At 37.2% G+C, this 17,500-nt stretch overlaps 2 protein-coding genes across 2 annotated transcripts in view; one reads left to right on the top strand and one right to left on the bottom strand.

Annotated features, from left to right (window-relative positions):
- LOC140921698 (recQ-mediated genome instability protein 1-like) overlaps window positions 1-7,744 on the bottom strand; it is an 8,692-nt gene extending 948 nt beyond the window's left edge. The window contains exons 1-10 of the mRNA XM_073371712.1: window positions 7,520-7,744; window positions 7,295-7,441; window positions 5,797-5,892; window positions 4,635-4,763; window positions 4,332-4,462; window positions 3,010-4,007; window positions 2,590-2,678; window positions 1,992-2,102; window positions 1,572-1,613; window positions 740-799 (exon numbers count right to left, since the gene is read on the bottom strand). Coding sequence (XP_073227813.1) covers window positions 740-799; window positions 1,572-1,613; window positions 1,992-2,102; window positions 2,590-2,678; window positions 3,010-4,007; window positions 4,332-4,462; window positions 4,635-4,763; window positions 5,797-5,892; window positions 7,295-7,441; window positions 7,520-7,663 — 1,947 coding nt within the window. The 5' untranslated portion in view covers window positions 7,664-7,744. The remainder of the gene's footprint in view (window positions 1-739; window positions 800-1,571; window positions 1,614-1,991; window positions 2,103-2,589; window positions 2,679-3,009; window positions 4,008-4,331; window positions 4,463-4,634; window positions 4,764-5,796; window positions 5,893-7,294; window positions 7,442-7,519) is intronic.
- LOC140921610 (intraflagellar transport protein 88 homolog) overlaps window positions 7,684-17,500 on the top strand; it is a 23,138-nt gene continuing 13,321 nt past the window's right edge. Inside the window, exons 1-10 of the mRNA XM_073371618.1 lie at window positions 7,684-7,875; window positions 9,597-9,662; window positions 12,766-12,798; window positions 13,142-13,192; window positions 13,391-13,451; window positions 14,186-14,273; window positions 15,048-15,138; window positions 15,421-15,525; window positions 16,257-16,359; window positions 16,876-16,990. Of these exons, the coding sequence (XP_073227719.1) occupies window positions 7,789-7,875; window positions 9,597-9,662; window positions 12,766-12,798; window positions 13,142-13,192; window positions 13,391-13,451; window positions 14,186-14,273; window positions 15,048-15,138; window positions 15,421-15,525; window positions 16,257-16,359; window positions 16,876-16,990 (800 nt within the window). The 5' untranslated portion in view covers window positions 7,684-7,788. The remainder of the gene's footprint in view (window positions 7,876-9,596; window positions 9,663-12,765; window positions 12,799-13,141; window positions 13,193-13,390; window positions 13,452-14,185; window positions 14,274-15,047; window positions 15,139-15,420; window positions 15,526-16,256; window positions 16,360-16,875; window positions 16,991-17,500) is intronic.

Here is a 17,500-nt window from a genome sequence, read left to right as displayed (position 1 = left end):
ACTTAGGGCATGGTGTGATCTCCATGTTCTTGATATGTTCTACACTACTAAGAGGTGCAATGTACTTTTAGAAACAAAATAAAACAACACATATCGAAATTGCAGGCCATGAATTTTCCTCTGAAATGTAGATGTGTTCGGACCTCTTGTAGGAAGAGTCGCCCTAAGGTTCGATTCTTCGGTATCGGGTCGTCTCGCCCAATAAGAGTTGGCCCAGACTAAGTCGATTCGCCCGACGAGTATTTGTCGTTCTTTAAGCTTGAGAAAAAGGATTAAGCATGGAAAGACAGTGACTGTACATGTTGAATCCAAGGTTAACTAAAATAACATCTCGGAGAAGTAGGTTCACCATGTTGTAGAGTGTTGTATGTCATCTGGGGAATCTAAGTCCAGGCGAACGCCTTCGGACGAAACGATCGCAATTCTATTCTTCGAGGCGATCACTTCCTGTACGCGAAAAGTAATTATTTGCATTTTAGGTGGCCACTTAAGAAAGTTAGCCTGCATAACGGGCGTTATTTTTTTTCGTTTGTCAGGAGAGGAAAGGCGATCGCGAAGTGCGCGAGGAGCGCCAGACACGCGCGACGGGGGATCTGCGCTTTCCCCGCCTGTTATGCAGGCTATGGAAAGTTCGAATGTATATTATTGATGTAACCAGGTTACATCTGTATCAGATGACTGACAAATAAACTTTTCACATTGAATGTCTTCTGTTAGTGGAGTCTGAATGTAGACTTACTTTCTGTACTTTTTGACAAAGAGCTGTGTTGCGAGTCTGTATGGCTTCTTGCATTTCACGCTGTAATAGAGAACAAAAATTGATGCTACAGTGAGTTCTAGATACTCTCTAATCTTTTCTTGTATCATTTGCCTATGAAAACCTGCTAAAGAAACGACAAGGCGTAATTGCCCAAAACTTCATTTCACCCTTTAAGCCCCATTATTATTCCACTATTATGTCACTTTACCCTACAAGGTCAAGAGAACGCGCAAAATACGAGGCCGTAATTCACTGTAGTGTCCTGGTTTAACCGGTTTACAACTGGGCGAATACCGGTGGGTGCAAAAGGAGCAGCTATGCCTGAACTGTAGGATGTTTTGGATACTCCTACCACAAAATGGAAGTCAAAATAACATTTTTTTTTTGCAGTAGAATAATTAAACTCTCATTCAGTGGTTTGGCATATACTACATATACTACTACGCGCGAACATTTTGCTCATTGTTAACGTCGTTCTCACAGACGGAATCAGGATATTTCTGAATACTCTTACCAAAAAAATAACAACATTTTTTGTAGTGGAATAATAAACCTCTTGTTCGATGGTTTAGCATATAATACGAGCGGACATTTAGTTTGCCCATGCATTGCTCGTATTTTCCTCGGGCTCGTAATTTCAAATCGATTATTGATTTGAAATTACTCGCCCGATTACTCCCTGAATTGTGCTCCACTCAGTCCTATTACCATTTCTAATTCTCATGACCTTTCCCTTGCTAATGTTCTGATTTTGTTAGCAGAAAATTGATGTTGATCACTCTTAGGTCTTAAAGGGTCAAGGCCTACTTACCCGATATTCATCCACTGGAAATTCCATCAACTCAGAAAGGACCTGAAGATACAATAATTACCAATATAATAACCTACAACACTTTAGCTACGTGAAAATCAGTGAAATACTTTTTAAAGGCCTTTATGTCATGTATGATCTCTCCAATGTCCATTCCAGCAAAATTCATGCACTTCTCAAATGCCACGTGAAGAATCTTTCCCTGCCTATAAAATCCAGGATTTTTTAGTTGTAAAACTTTATAGCTAGTTTTAATTGATTTTTATTCTCTCTGCCTTAAAGAGGTCTCAAAACTGGTATTAGGTTCAGAAACACGTAATTATGGATCAAAGAAAAATTCACACCACAAAACCTTTTCAAGCTATTATTTTTTGTTTTAACTCATTTTTTCAATAATTGTAAAACATCTTGTTTTTTAACCTTGTCACTGAGATCAGCATCCACAGTATTTGTTCCATCATTCAGTTTCACAGTGACATTCCAGTTTGGTGACATTGGTTTGGAACGAGAAACAATGGTGGCAATATAAGCCTAAGAAAAGAAAATAATGATGGTATGGTGAAAAGGACTGTCCTGGAAATGAGCTTCACTTGACCTGAGAGAGTCAGTGGGGGAAATCGAGCCTATCATAAAAGGAAAAGCATAGCTTTAACTGGTTGGGTCACAGTTTGGGCAGAGGGTAAACAAAACCAGCACTGGCAAATTCCTTTCAGGGTTTGTGGTTTTGGGACTTGGGCAATCCCCTGACGGGAGGAAGTGGAAGGAATCATGCAGTTTAAGACTTCCTTTACACCTCAAAATGAATGCAGCCCCTTGCAGACAAATCAGACAAAGTGTTTTACCTTCCCCTCACCCCTAGAAGTAAATGGTCATTTAGCATCTTCAAATTGCAGGGACAAAATTTGAAACAAAAATAAATAAGATGCACTACAAGCTAGATAGGATTAAATTCAGACCAAACCTACAAAAAAAGGAAACCTGACTGTAGGCTAGTAATCCACGATGTAAAAACACCAACCTTGACTCTAACAATCAGTTGTTCTTTGACTGGACATCTTTTCAAAACATTTGATAGGTACTCAAAGGGAGGTGGATTATATTCCAAATCTACAAGTTAAGTATAGTTTGCATAAAGAATAGTCAACAACAACAACAACAACAACAACAACAACAACAGCAACAAAAACAATAATAATAATAACAATAATGATAATGCTAATGATAAAGATAATAAAAATAATGATAATAATAAAGAATCTAAAGCAATTGAGGGGATGCTAACGAAGCTAATATAAGAATCAAAGAGGGGTGCCGGTGGCTTAATGTAGAAAGTGATTTCTGTTTGATAAATTTCTGACCAAACTGGATTTAAAATGTCTTATTGACAAGAACACCTGTAGCAATGTAACGTTGAATGTGCTTTGTACCATTTACTTACCTTGTACTTCAAAATGCTTTGATTCATCATCAAGCATATGAAATGGGTGACTACCATGGGGAACGGTGTCAGTGATGATTGTGGAGTCAATACCCCTCTTCACTTGAAATGGTGATGCCTTTTTTGAGACCTCAGAGGGTTTTGCAATTATGCCTTTTGCTTTTGTTGAGGACAAAGGCTCTGTGTTTATCACATCATGACAAATAGGATAGTTTGTTTCTGTCTTGACAGAGTAAACATCATTTGATCGCAAAGAATTTCTATTTGCTTCTACTCTATGATAAGAAGAATCTGAAGAACTTGAATTCCTAACATAACTGCTCGATTCAAGGGAAGTTATTCTTGCTTTCTTTGATTGATGCAACATTCCAATTCTTTGTTGAAGAGGTTTTATTTCCATATATTCTTCATCCTCCATAAGCAATTCATTTGGAACAAAATCATCCTCAAAAATTTCATCACCATCACACAACATCTCCACATCGACATTTTGAACATTTCTCGTGCTAGCATTTGGTTTCCTTTTTGCTGTAACAGTGTTGTTTGCACTTTGCAGTCCCAACTCTAACTGATCTATCTGTTCCATATCAAAGTCTTCATCAACGCCAAAATAATCTTCATCTGCGATGGCAGCAATTATGTCATCATCATCATCAAAGAAATCTTGATTGCTCACATCTTCCACTTTAATATTACTGCGGGAATTTGCAGACACAGTACTATTGACCGTCCTACTTTCATTTTGTCTTTTTTGTTTAATAACTGATCTCCCTCCACATTCAGAAACATTTCTTCTGTTGTTCCTCTGATCATTGCTAGTGGGTTCCACAGAGGAAGAATTTGTTGGATGGGTCTCTGTCTTAACAAGTGGCCTCTGATTATTATTAATGAAATCTCCAGCTGTACTATTTTCCGTGTTTACTGAATTAAGAGTGAACTCCTCATTGTCTATGCTTTCTGTTTTTATCATACCAGGCTGTTCAGGTGGGTCTTGCCCTCTATGAGAGAAAAATAGAGTTTTAGAGAACCTGTAACACTTATGAAATTTAATCTGTGCCACAAGTGAATGAAAAAAGTTTTAGGTGTGAGGTGGGTGTATGTTGAACAAAAAATTTGAAAAAGTGCAGACCTCAAAATTCTTCCTCATTGCTGAAATTTTATCTAAACAAGCAACCTCATGTGGTTATTCAAAAAAGCTCTGACTGTGCACTTGGAAATCATAATGAATTATGACTGGTTAATTTTCAAAATCTTAACAAAATTAATAAAAAACATAGGCAAATAATCAGAATAATTATACTATTTATTCAGAAACAACCTACATGGCCTGATGAAGGACATTCCAATAAGAGTTTCCTTCCAACATCTGCACACTGCCACCTAAAACTCTAACATTGCTAGCTGTAAGTAACAATGCTCCCAGACGGCAAGGTATGTTTCCACTCACTTGTATCTGAGAAAAGCAGTAAATGGTAATCAGGCTGTCATTAAGGGTTGGGGGCTGGGAATTTAACCCAGCTACTCTGAACATGGCAATTTGTACACTTGAACTATAATATTGTTTAACTGAAACAAAGAATTAGCAGACCAGCCCTAGAAAAATGCATGTCGACTAAATTAACAACCTTTGTTCCCGGAGGTGTGCTAACTTTGAGAGCTGGAATCAGTTGGTATTCCATGCCAAATACAGTCTGTGTTCCATCTGTCAGTTCAAGAATTAGCATCCTACTAGACTTGATCTTTGGCTCTGAAGGCTGAAAATAAAGAAAAATATCCACTTTATATTGCATCCTTGCATTATATGATATAGTCAAAAGTAAATGTAGGTTGCATGTATAAGGTGAGGTTGTTAATTCTGTCTATTACAGGCTGAAGTCCTTTAATAGTGGGGAGGGGCAAATGGTTGGTCCAAGAGTTACTGGTTGTTTCAGCACTTTGGGTCTGGAGAATCAACAGGGCAGTCGTTTAGGGGGGATTTTCCCAACTGTCTAAGAGCTAAGCTTAGCAACAGGAATCCCTAAAAGCGGAAATAGACATCTCTATCTAGCCTGAGAGCATCCTGTTTTTTCGGCTCTAGTTTCACCCCCTGAGGTGGGAGAAGCGACGACCGCAAATACGTCTGCAGCTCACAGGGTAATCTCTATGGGACTTCTCCAAAACCTTTATAAAATTCTCCTCTTGAGTGAACTATTAAGTATTATAAAACTAAAAGGACAACAACAACAAAATAGCAAACCAGCCCAAGAAAAATAAAGGCAATTAAATTAACAACATTGCCTTCACATGAACACATGCCTTCGGGGCCAGCATATACTCTACTGGTGCTTTACCAGCCAACTGGGTGTCCATCCCAAGAGTGACTGGCAAGTACAGGGGAACCAAGTAGCACTGGCATGGAAATGTTCAAAACTCAAGTGGAAACACAAGCTGTGGGCGAGTGGTTTCACTGCAAAGTTTTGAACATTTTGATGTCATTTCTATGGTCGATAAGAGTACAGAACGTGGAAAATTATTGTTGAATGGCAGTTTTCATGTCCATTTCCATTAAAGTTTCTGGAGAAAATTTGGTGCACGAGAAAGAGAAAAATAAACTGTGCCACCATCACATCATATCAGGGTCTGTACTCTTATCAAACATAGCCCTTGACCAATCAGTCACTGAGAGATTAATAAGTTATCATAAAATGAGTTATGATCTACTTGAGAAAATGACAGAAAGTGTGAATAAAATTATATGATATACCAGTTACATGAAAAAATAATAACAATAATAATAAAAAACATTACATTTCTTTTCCAGTTTAGATCTTCTGGGTCATCCTGACCTTTCATTTTTTGAATCTGAGAATAAGCTGACTCTCCAACATTCAGTATAGAATTGATCTACAATACAGATAAGAAAACAAGTTTACTATGTGTAATTTCCAAGAGTGGTTTAGAGTAACCTCAGATTAATATAATTTCAAGTTTGGCAGACATTAAAAGTAGTAGTCTGGTTTTTAGAAAAGTAAAAATCTTGTTCCAGGAATCATAGTGCAATTAAGCCAGAGATGCTTGTAATGTCATCAAAATGTGTACTGTATTAGTAATCAGTGATAAACATAATCAATGAAAATTGATGTTATTTATTGATCAATTCCCACTGATTACTGATGAAATTGATAACCAATGACACTCAATAATCACAAAAAAACATTGACTAACAATATCAATTGATTACTAATTAATATATAATCTATATCAGTTATTGATACCGATTGTCATCGATCATTCAGTTCATCGATTGTTCAGGCCCTACCCAACACACCCCAAAGCCTGCTTTTATGTCCCAGTCAATTCCAAAACCACCCATGCCCTTCCTCCTGGGCATTTGACTTCAGAAAAATTTGGGTCAAAATTTGGCAGTTTAGATGGTCAATGCCCTATGGGCTAGTGCTTCTAAATTGAAGCATGAGATTTTTCAGAGGCTCTCAAATGCCCATAACAAGATGGTGCAATGAACATTGGAGCAGTGACCTGTGAACCCGACGCACGTGCACAATGAAAGAATTATGAAATCCTTTTGCTTGCGATGCTGATCAGTGTTTCGACATGAAAGTTAAATACCTGACCAGGCAAGCCTCACTTGGGTCAAGTGCAGAGCAAAACTTCAGTCAAATGTCCAGGGTATGACAAGGGTTGGGGGGTGGGGGAAAGGCAGTTTTGGAACAGACCATTTGACAGTTGTGGACTTAGCACCCTAGCCTTCGAGTGAATGTGAGGCTGATAGTGACCTTGTTTTGATACAAACCTCCTTTTCTTTGTTATGGAAATTGTCCATGAAAAATACTAGTTGGCGTAAGAATAACTTGATTTACATCATAAAGCAGGAAGGTTTGTATCAAAAAAAGGTCAAATCCAGCCTTGTTCCATACGTAACTGTAAAATGGCCTATTGAGACTTTGTATGTATGTCCACTCTATGTCTCGGAACGAGGGAATTGACTGGTACTTATCATACGTACATTAGACGAGAGAGCATAAACACAATAATAGCCCTTTTTACAGTTACAGTTGCAAACGAGGCTGGAGTTGACCTTGTTTTGATACAACCCTTCTTGCTTTATTATGCAAAAATTGTTGTTGTTATGATAACGAGTATTTTTTAAGCAAAATTTCCATTAGAAAAGGAAGGACGTTTATATCAAAACAAGGTCAACCCCGGCCTCACGTTCACTCAAAGGCTTGGACACCAAGCCCACAACTGTAAAATGGCCTATTGGACTAACGTAAATGCAAATAGAGACCTGTAGGTTGAAATATCCCTCTAGTTTGCAGATATCCGTATTACCGAGCCCCTCAGGTAAGCGAGGAAGACTAGATTCTTGAATTTCAGCCATCAGCCACTGCTCATATACCAGTTCGTTCAGTTGGGTAGATGTCAGCTGTCTCTCCTGTGATCGATTCATTGCAGTTTAGACAATATATTAAGTGGTTAAACTCCAAAAGTAATGAAGAAGACGAATTCAAACCTCGTTATCTTCCTTGACAAAGCTTATGCATGCCTCAAGCCATTCATTTTGTGTGTAGACATGTCGAGATTCTAGCAACCGACGAACTGCCGCCATTTTGAAAATCTGCGCGGGAAATTTACGCATGCGTTTTAGCATGGACATGACGTTTTTAGCCGAGTGGCTCTGGGACGAGAATGTTGTCGAGGGCGGCCATATTTGTTGATGGATACCAAAGTAATCTTTGCTCTTAGGTGAAAAAAATTAATTTCGAAGCAGAAGCTGACAGGATGCTGCAGTCAGTCCATCTCGTTGGGGAGGATGAAGATGATCTTTACAGTGGCTTTAATGAGTACAATCCAGCTTTTGACACCGAGGTGAGATCAGACGTTCGCATGCATGATTTTTTGTGCACATCGATCGATGATTCAGCTGAAAACAACATAGGCTTTAAAGCTTATGTTGTTTTCAGCTTATATTAGGAAGAGCTTGAATTTGATCGATTTTTCTTTTCCTGTCTTTATAGAACTAAAATTAACGAGGGAAGTTTTTCCTACTGTAGATTAGATTTCAGTACTAAAAAAAATTAAAGACTACATGTATGTACATCTAGCTGCATATACTGCATGTACCAAGTCGTCATTTGTGAGGAATGGCTAACTGACCCCTCAATGAAGGTTCACTGTTTAATGCAGGTTTAAAAAACCTACGAGTTATTCAAGAAAATAAAAGTAGTGAAATAGTGATCATGAAATATCTATCCCACAACAAATTGACTTCAAATTAAAGTGTCCACCTCTTCTTCTCTTCTTCTCATGGTTCATCTTGTCATATCGATCGTTTAATAGAGGTAAAGAGAATTAAAAGTAATGTTTGAAAGTTTTGAACCCAGAAGTCATTTCAAAAGTAGGCTGAGTTGGAATGTGGGAGTGAACGTAGTCCTGAATAGGACTGTTGTTAAGTTGACAGTGACTGACGTTTCGACAACCTGTGTGGTAGTCATCTTCAGAGTCAAAGTGAGTTGTATCACATCAGTCGATGTTATTATACTCTGGTTACTGATCTGATTGGTCAATTACGTCGCGATGTTATTGGTCGTCTGTCAGTTAAGCCATGATGTTATTGGCTATGAAGACTCGTAATCAGTAATTGGTGCGTTTCGATCCGTCTATTGTCACAGTTAAGTTTACAGTTGTCTGTTGTTAGTCAAATTACTCTCGTAGGTAGTACTACAAGGCCTTAAGCATTTAATAGTGTTGACTGCTAAAAACAGGTAACTTTTACAGTAATTTTTGGATATGATTTCAAGAACTTTGTATAAAGTGTCTGCATGAGTGACTACTAAGAGTCTAAGAGAGGGTGACAGCTTCATAGAGGTTTGCTTATACGGGTTTCATTGTACTACAATGTCCATACATGTAATTTAGACTCAAATGGAAGAATGTCACACTATGTGACAGGATAGTTTGGAACATAGAACATTTGTTTACCAAACATCTGTTGAAATGATATATTTTGTAGATTAACTGCACAATTGTATCAGGGTTCTATTGCTATGACACAGGGAAAAAAAGAAAACGTTGGAGTCACTCTCAGTATTTTTGTTCTGGTTAACAGGACTGTTATTAACGCCGGGGGCTGGGAATTTAATTTCCCCTGGCTTCTATGAACATGGACCCCGGCTACTTTCATTAGAAAACAGAAGAAAAATAGAACCAAAAGAAATCCCTAGCTGTTTGATTCCCCACCTACTTGTTGTATTTACCCAGCACCTTCAAATCTTGGTGACAACCCTTGGTTAAACTCCTGTCAGAAACTCTGATTTTTACTTCCCTTACTCTTTTAACACAGTGAACAATGTTATATTATTCCCCCTCTCTTTTCATTGAAAACTGTAAAATTCATTTTATTATTAATCAATTGCAACAATATATGTACATGTTGATGTAAAATATAAAAAATTTATAGCTGTGATTAGATTCTCAGAAGGTGAAATCTATCATATTATGCAATTAATGCCTTCAATTGCATACATGCTGTGTAAATGTTAGTGTTTAATGGTTTCTAACTTGACAAATGTTGCTAATAAATTTCTTAGAACCTTGAGGAGGATGAAGAATTTCAACAAGCTCTAAAAACAAGTCATGGGCAGAGACCTGGTGTGGTAGGTGTTAAGACTGAAATAGAGTAATTTTTATTTTCAGTTTACAAAAACCCTGTTCCAGAATAATTTCAATCACACTGCATTCTTTTTAAATTTTTACACTTTTCAAGGGTTACAAGTGTAACAAGTTGTATGAAATAACTCCAAAGAACAGTTCTTATGGGAGCCTGAGAAAGCTTATAAAACATAAGCATAAAACTTATCTCATTTATAGCCCTTGAAAAGTGTAAAAAAGAATGAAATATGGCTTAAAATATTCTGGTACAAGGTTTTTGTCCTGAATGAAAAATAGAGTTAATCAATTTCCTGATGGATTCCAACCTAAAATTTTACTTGTACATTTTATAGCGGGGCTCCCGCGCGCGCGAAGCGCGCGTGGGACAGAGCCCCATACTCATGGAATATGGTCAACCTCTTTTCGTTTGGTTGTCACGTGATTGACCGAGCGTACGTACGTACGTACGTACGTACATACGTACGTACGCGTCTACAGATTGTACGGGTGGGGTAGGGGAGACTATCAAAAGGAAGGGAGGGGTGTCTCAGGCGTGTCTTGGCAAGTCCACATCTTTAATATAGGATTTTAGGACATTCACACTAGGGTCAATTGACAGCTGTCAAAACAGGATAGCCACTGACCAGTATCCCATGACCATATCGCGGGCTCATGTGTCAACTCATCGAGGTGACGTGATTTATTTGGAAGCTGTCCGCTGACCAGTTAATTGTTTTACTAGATCGCGAACAATGTTCAATCTCATACTTTTACTAGTTAAACTGATAATGCACACATATTGGACATCAATGTTTTGATCAATTGACAGCTGTCAAAACAGGGTACCCGCTGACCAGTATCACTTGACCGTATCGCGGGCTCAGGTGTCGACCTATCGAGGTCACGTATTTTTTGAAGTTATCCGCTGACAAGTTACTAGTTTTCAAGTGATCGCAGGCTCAAGTTCAAGTTTTTTCTAAATTCATATGAAATATGTTGTGTTTATGTGCTACACAATTAAAATTTTGATTGCAAACTGACCTCGGACGCGAAAATTCAGCCAGCTGTTACAGGCAGGGAAGACAGTTGCTTTTGACTTTTCTCACCATGGTCACGCGTTGGTCACGCTCTACGTCCAATTTTTATGCTCTGATTGGTCAAAATTTGACAGGTGAGTTCATGCGGAAAATTTATGCAGCATCTTGAATCTTGTTTACTTTGACAGCTGAAGCTGACAGAGTTTTGTGTCAACTTGTGATGTTTTTAACTGTCTTTTTCCACTGGATGTGCAAAATGAAATTCAGCTGCTATCAGGAGTCCTCTGTTATTCATGGCTAGTTTGTTTATTGGGTTTTTGGTTGAGGAATGCGTCGCTTGTCAAAGTCGGAAATCCGATTTCGGATGGCATCGTTTTCGTTTTCACCTTGCTTGATGCGTAAGAGGATTGCAAAGTCTGAAGCGATACTGGCTTTTCTTGATACCTTTCAGGAGTTGCATCTCGAATGGTAAGCCAGAGAAATTATTGTATTTGATGTTTGTTTTTTTGGATCTAATTTAATGAAGTCGAGCGGAGTTTATGCGGTCATTTAGTTTATGCACGTTTGTAAGATTTGAGACAATGATCTGACCGAGTGTCAGATTTGATAAGCTTACAGAACTTTAAAAAGCCTTTAGACAGTTTCCTTACCGCAAATAGAAAGAAAACGTTCCAAAGAATATTTAGTTATAATTCTGGCCGGAAAAGAAAGCTTTGAGCGATTTTCTTGCCTCGAGTTCGTCTTTGAAAAAAGCAAACACCGGGAAGCCGGCTTAAAACATAAACTTAAGCTTGAAGCTTGAAGACTCAGGATTTTTAGGGATACTTTAATTGTCTTCCTGAATGAAAATTGTGGTTTCTGTATATGTTACACCGAATTATATTTCTTTTATTGATTGTTAGTAGTCTCTCTTGTAATTTTAATCGCTGTGCCGATTGTTTTCAGTCGTTCAGTGAACATCGCTTGCAGGAGTACTCAAAATGCCGCGCGTTAATAAACCATTAAACAAAACAAAAAAAAAAAGATTAGATTCTTTATAATGTTGGACCGTAACTCTGTTAATGTTCATTCAAACGCTCGCCACAGCTCGCACTACGAAAGTGAGAACCGGATGGCCGTATAGGTGATTTTGGAAATTTTTTTAACAGTTTATGAATATTGAATGAGTGCAATTTGTATTGTGAAATACTGCTTTCTGTCCGAGGTCTGCCGGTATGATAAAAACAGTGCCTCATACTACTGTTTCACCTCAGATGTGATGTATAAATGGTATAAAAGGTTGGTTTACACGCACCCAGATTTGTTGACAAGATTTTGCAAAGTAAACTTGTCGAACGCCAAAAAGTTGGCCTGATATTTTTTTCCACTAATTAATCTACGGTGATCAAGAGCCATTATGGCTCTTAAATGTGATCGACGATGATTACCAGTTTTTGGGTGTACATATGAGGCTATCAACTCGATGTAAGATTTGGTTCACTCTTGGGCTGTTTGCAAATTATTTTTCTCTAAAATCAGGTAGCCTTTCCCTCAAAAGTCACATAAATGTGCTCTAAAGTTAACTGAATTGTGGAATTCGAATACAAGTTTATTGTTTAATTTAAATTATAAATTTATTAATGGGAGCCTCGCTTTTAGCCCTGGCTAAATCTATATATTATCCATTGCTTTAAAGTTGAACATCTAATACCTGTGAAATATTAAAAAAGTACAGGTACCTGTGTAACAAATTCTAAAATCTGATTGACTACACCTGTACTTGTGTATTAATCAGTCCTAATAATAATTTCATTTTTTATTGGACAGTTTATATGTCCTTTATTTGTTTTGTTACATAGGTTTGTTTTTTTTTTCTTTCATGTGGACAATCAATCTAGTTTATTGAAACTTCAACTCTTTTAAGAACTTTAAGTTCCACTGAATGGTTTTCATTCTTGATAATGATGTTCGAAACACCAAAACTTTGAATAGCATCCTTCAGTTTAATTTTTCTTGATAAAAATTTGTTCATAATCCTTTTATAATTTTAACACAATGTCTCAACTGTTGCTGTGCTTCGTGTTTATTACAGAAAACAGGGATGAAGATAACAACATCAGCTGGGGTATGTGTGTATTTCAGTCCCCAAGATATTAGCCTAAAACAGTCACACATCACTTTGATGTGTACATGTACTTGTTTAAAGGGTTAATAAGCAAGACAAATTTACTTGTAATGTCCTATATAAAAATGACACCCCCAAGTTTGCTGTTCTAGTGTAAAGGCTTCCAATATCCGAGGCTTTCTTTGAGAGCTAGGGGCCAGGAATTTTGCTTGGCTACATGTATTTAAGAAAGTGTGATTCCTGTCTAATTTTTCATTTTTCTCTATACTTCAAAAATCAGTTGGCTAGACCTGATTGGTGTTATTGGTAACAATTCATTACTTTTTTTCATGTGCATGTTTAGCGTGGCAAAGTACCAGGATCTTCTATGGGTCGACCTACAACTGGGATTGCGGTAAGAAATTGATTTTTTTTGTTATCTAGTACATAATACTCTGTAATACTGTTTTGTGATCTGGTATACAGTGTGATCGAATTATTCTAAAGCCATTCCAATATTATTTTATGCACACCTGCAAAATGCTTCTTCATTATTAATATGGTTGTTCAGTCTACCTTATTGTAAATGCCGTAGTGTCCTTGTTGTTGTTAGGATACAGGAACAGCCCGCCCTATGACAGCAATTCGTGGAGTTGGTTATGCATCATCAGAAAGTAAGGAATTCATTACTTTCTGAGTTACAGTTATAATAGAAGTATAATTTTGTTAACAAAAGTTAAAGTTAAAGCAATATTTTACCTTGTTTGTTGTTGCTGGAACTAAAACAGACCTAATATTTCTTTGACCAGATGCATGAGTTTTCAATACTATTTTTTGTGCTGTGGTAATTTGTTCACTGTAAAATAGATTCAGAGATTGTATAACTCACTCAGACTGAGTAAGTCCTTACTAGCTATTGTTTTGCTTTGCTAGTTCCTGCAACCCTGAGCAAAATAGTTTGAGCACTTAGTCCATTTCCCCCACCTCCCCCTTCACAAAGTTAAAAATTGTTGAAGCTTTCCCAAACTGCACTTTTTAACAACACTTCACAGGGGCAAGGGGACTGTACTGTGCATGCCTCCAAAAGAAGTGACATTCCAAGTTTTTTGGACTTGGATTGTAAGTGAGGTGTAACATTGAGACAGTAGACCAATTTTGATATATTAAAATTCAGCATGATAGTGAGTCTTAGAGGACAAACAAACAAAATATTGAAAATGGCCTATTTGTTTATTCTTCTATTACCCTACAGTTTGTTTTAAAAGGTTGGCACATTCTTCAGAAGAGATAAAAAAACTCTTTCATTCATAAAGATTATAAAATTTGGATGTGTTTATCTGTTTACATGTTCATGATGCACTTGAGTCTTAAGCATTGTTATTGTTATAATTTCTTTGCATTTTAACAGGAAATACTATGACTGGAAGTGGTCAGTTTGATCCCTTTAATCAGGCACGTCTACCTGCCCCACCTCTTGAAGGAAAGGGTGAAGAAAGGTAAACTCTTGCATCATGTTCTCAGAATGAAAGAATGATGATGTAAATATTGTTCTTTCAAAGTAATAACCCTTTTAGTTCCCAATCCCTTAGTTTCCTATGATTTCTACATTGTATCCTTTTTTCTTGTATCTTAGTTTATGCTGTCAGTAGTTTATTTTGTAAAATCGCATATTCTTTCTTCTAATGTTATGTCAACTGTATTGAGCCACTGTGAACTAATCAAGGGGGAACCTGGACCCTGTATAAGTCCCAGGCTTCTAATTCAGGCTTCCCTGTCACCATTTTTTTCTAGTATATTTTTTCAGTTTATTTAACTTGTAATGTAACGAAAACTCCAAAATAACAATCCCCTCCCCTCTCCAAACAATGTTGGGATGAACAAACACTTTTAGGACAGGTACAGGTAAAGTGTACAGGGATGCACAAACTACAACATTGCTTGGGGATGAGAGAGAGAACGGTTGAGAGGTTAAGGCAGATTGTGTTAATTGTCCCAAGAATTTTGGCGTCTATTGTGGTACGCGCCTCACTTAATTCTCTCTATATTCCCCTCAGTGTTTTACCCGTAGTTGAAATAAGTGCCACTCTCGAATAAGCGCCACTCTTGCATTAGTGCTGCACCTATAACAGGGAAAATGAAATAAGTGCTGCAGCGCTTAATCAATCATTTACGGTAAACAACTTCTAAGTTCTTTTTTCTGCTTCATATCTATGGTCAGTAAGTAAAACTTGTTACACCTAACTTCACTTTTTTCTCTTTCTTATTTACAGTCCAGAAGAGAAAGTCAAGCAAATGGAAAAGAAAGTTAATGAACTGATAGAGGAAAGCTGTTTTGCTAATGACAGAGGAGAATTCCCATTGGTAAGCTATAGTGTACTTCTCTACAACAAACCAGACTGTGTCAAAAGATACTCAGTATAAATCAGTTTTATTTTCTCTCCTGAGTTGTTCTGAGACAGCCCTTAATTTTCAGAAATAGTTCTTTTATGGTTTAGTGAGAATTATTACCAGTTGTTCAACATACATTTGTCAGTAATCAGTTTTCCTTTTTTATTTTAGTAATTTTTTTTAAATCTTCAAGTGCTGACGGCTAGTATTTCCATCCTTTTGACTTTTATTTTTAATTTTGTTTTATGTCTAAAGGCACTTGAAAAAGCCAAAGAGGCAGGTAGGAAAGAGCGTGCTCTGTGTCGACAGCGGGAGCAGACATCGCTTGGTGATCAGATCAACCTTGACTTAACTTACTCAGTAAGTAGGCTGTACTACCATGTGTCCACTGTTTTCATTAAATGATGCTTTTTTGAGCATTCTTGACATAACTAAATTTCATTTCCTTTACTCTTGGAAATGTTTTCAAGGGAAGGTTTGCAGAATGCCTGTTGAAGAGGTGTGAGAAATATGGCCCTGAGTTAGTGTGTATGTACGTGTGGTATCAAATTCTTCCTAAAATGTTTCTTGAGCAAAGATGTACAGGGAAAATTGCAATGAGAATATAGCAGTTAATAAAAAGTCACTTGGAGCTGAAACTAAGACACCCCTCCTTTAATAAGAACTTATCCATGGGTGGATTTAGGCGTGGTCGAAGGGGAACACACTCCCCACCTCCCCTTCTGTGAAATTATGTAAGATTTGAAAAAAGAATTCTTTTCAAAATAAATACATTCAGTATCCGTATAGCTGGCAAGTGTTCTGCTCCCCTATTTCTGAATTTTCTGATCTGCCCCTGTTTTCATTGTGTGACTGAGACAAGCTAATTCAATGACATTTTTTGTCTTTTCACATTAATTTTGTGAGATGCAGTTGGAAATTCAATGCTGCTCAAATACATGTGTGATAGTTTAATTATCCAGTAATAATTCATGTTCTACATAGAGAACAGATGGATGAAAATTTTAAAGACTTGTCTACAAAGCACAGTACATTTGCTTACCTCTGTTATTTAAACATGATATCTCTCCTGCCATTTTTTTATGTACTAGGTGTTATTCAACCTGGCCAATCAATACCATGCTAATAAAATGTATGCTGAGGCACTAAACACTTACCAGGTCATTGTCAAAAATAAGATGTTTAGCAATGCAGGTAAGCCTAATTTTGTATTATTTTGTAATATTTTATAGCAGAGTGTTGCAGTGTGCGTTGCCTACTTTGTGATGCTTGGGTTAAAAGTGAAACATTGTAGTTTATTATAGGTGTGAGTCCATGAGCGGGCAAGATGTAGTTTAATATTCCTCTGTTCTGCTTGACTACCTGAGCAGGCAAGATAGGCCTTTCTTGCCTGCTCAGGATTTTCCATGCTGATCTCCCAAGTTCTCCTTTTGGCCTTATAATTTATTCATAATAAATCCTTTATTGACCTTAAGCTTGTTCGGTCAAGATGGTTTAATAGATACATTCTGGCTTTGTTCTTTTTGTGTGTTTTTATCAACATTGACTTCATTTTGGTCCTTAAAAATGCAAAACAGAACTTGGCCGATATCCAGTGATCTTGACCTCACATTTTTTTCAATAATACATATGAACAATGTCAAATAATTCTCAGTCTGTTCAGTACATTGTCAACCAATATGTTTGATGAACCCATGTCCTTCCTTTCAGGTCGGCTGCGAGTTAATATGGGAAATATTTATTATGAGCAAAAGAAATACCCCCAAGCTGTAAAGCAGTATAGAATGGCCTTGGATCAAGTGCCAAACACCCACAAGGATATGAGGTATAAACATATGCTTTAATTGTATACTGGCCTTTTGATGCAGGAGCTTTTATTTACCTTAGTTTACAAACAAGGACAATCACTATTATTATGGAACAGAAGAATCTTAACTTCTCAAGCCCTCGGTTTTTTAAAATTCCTGATAATTTGAACAAAACCTAACTTCCCTTCACCAGTCAAACAGTGTAATTTTATCCCTGATTTTTCAAACCTTCCAATCATTTGAACCAATTTGCTTTTCCCAAGGTTAAGGCTTTTTTGAGGTTTAAGGTTTAAGGTTTAAGGCTTGTTTATAGTGGAAAGTGCACTTAGTTTATCCAGCTAGTTTACAGGCGCTCCACTCAAATACTTAGAAACAAATAATTCAAATACAACATAACAGGATTAAAAACCCCAACTTGCAGGAGGCAACTAGTTGGCTATCCCCAGGCGTGGCTGAGGATTTGAACTCGGGATGACCAAGAACAAATCCAGCAAGTAGCTAGCCAGAGCGGGACTCGAACTAGGGAC

The sequence above is a fragment of the Porites lutea genome, chromosome 1, assembly GCF_958299795.1.
Source record: "Porites lutea chromosome 1, jaPorLute2.1, whole genome shotgun sequence".
Lineage (NCBI taxonomy): Eukaryota > Metazoa > Cnidaria > Anthozoa > Scleractinia > Poritidae > Porites > Porites lutea.
This window is presented reverse-complemented; position numbering and strand designations above follow the sequence as displayed.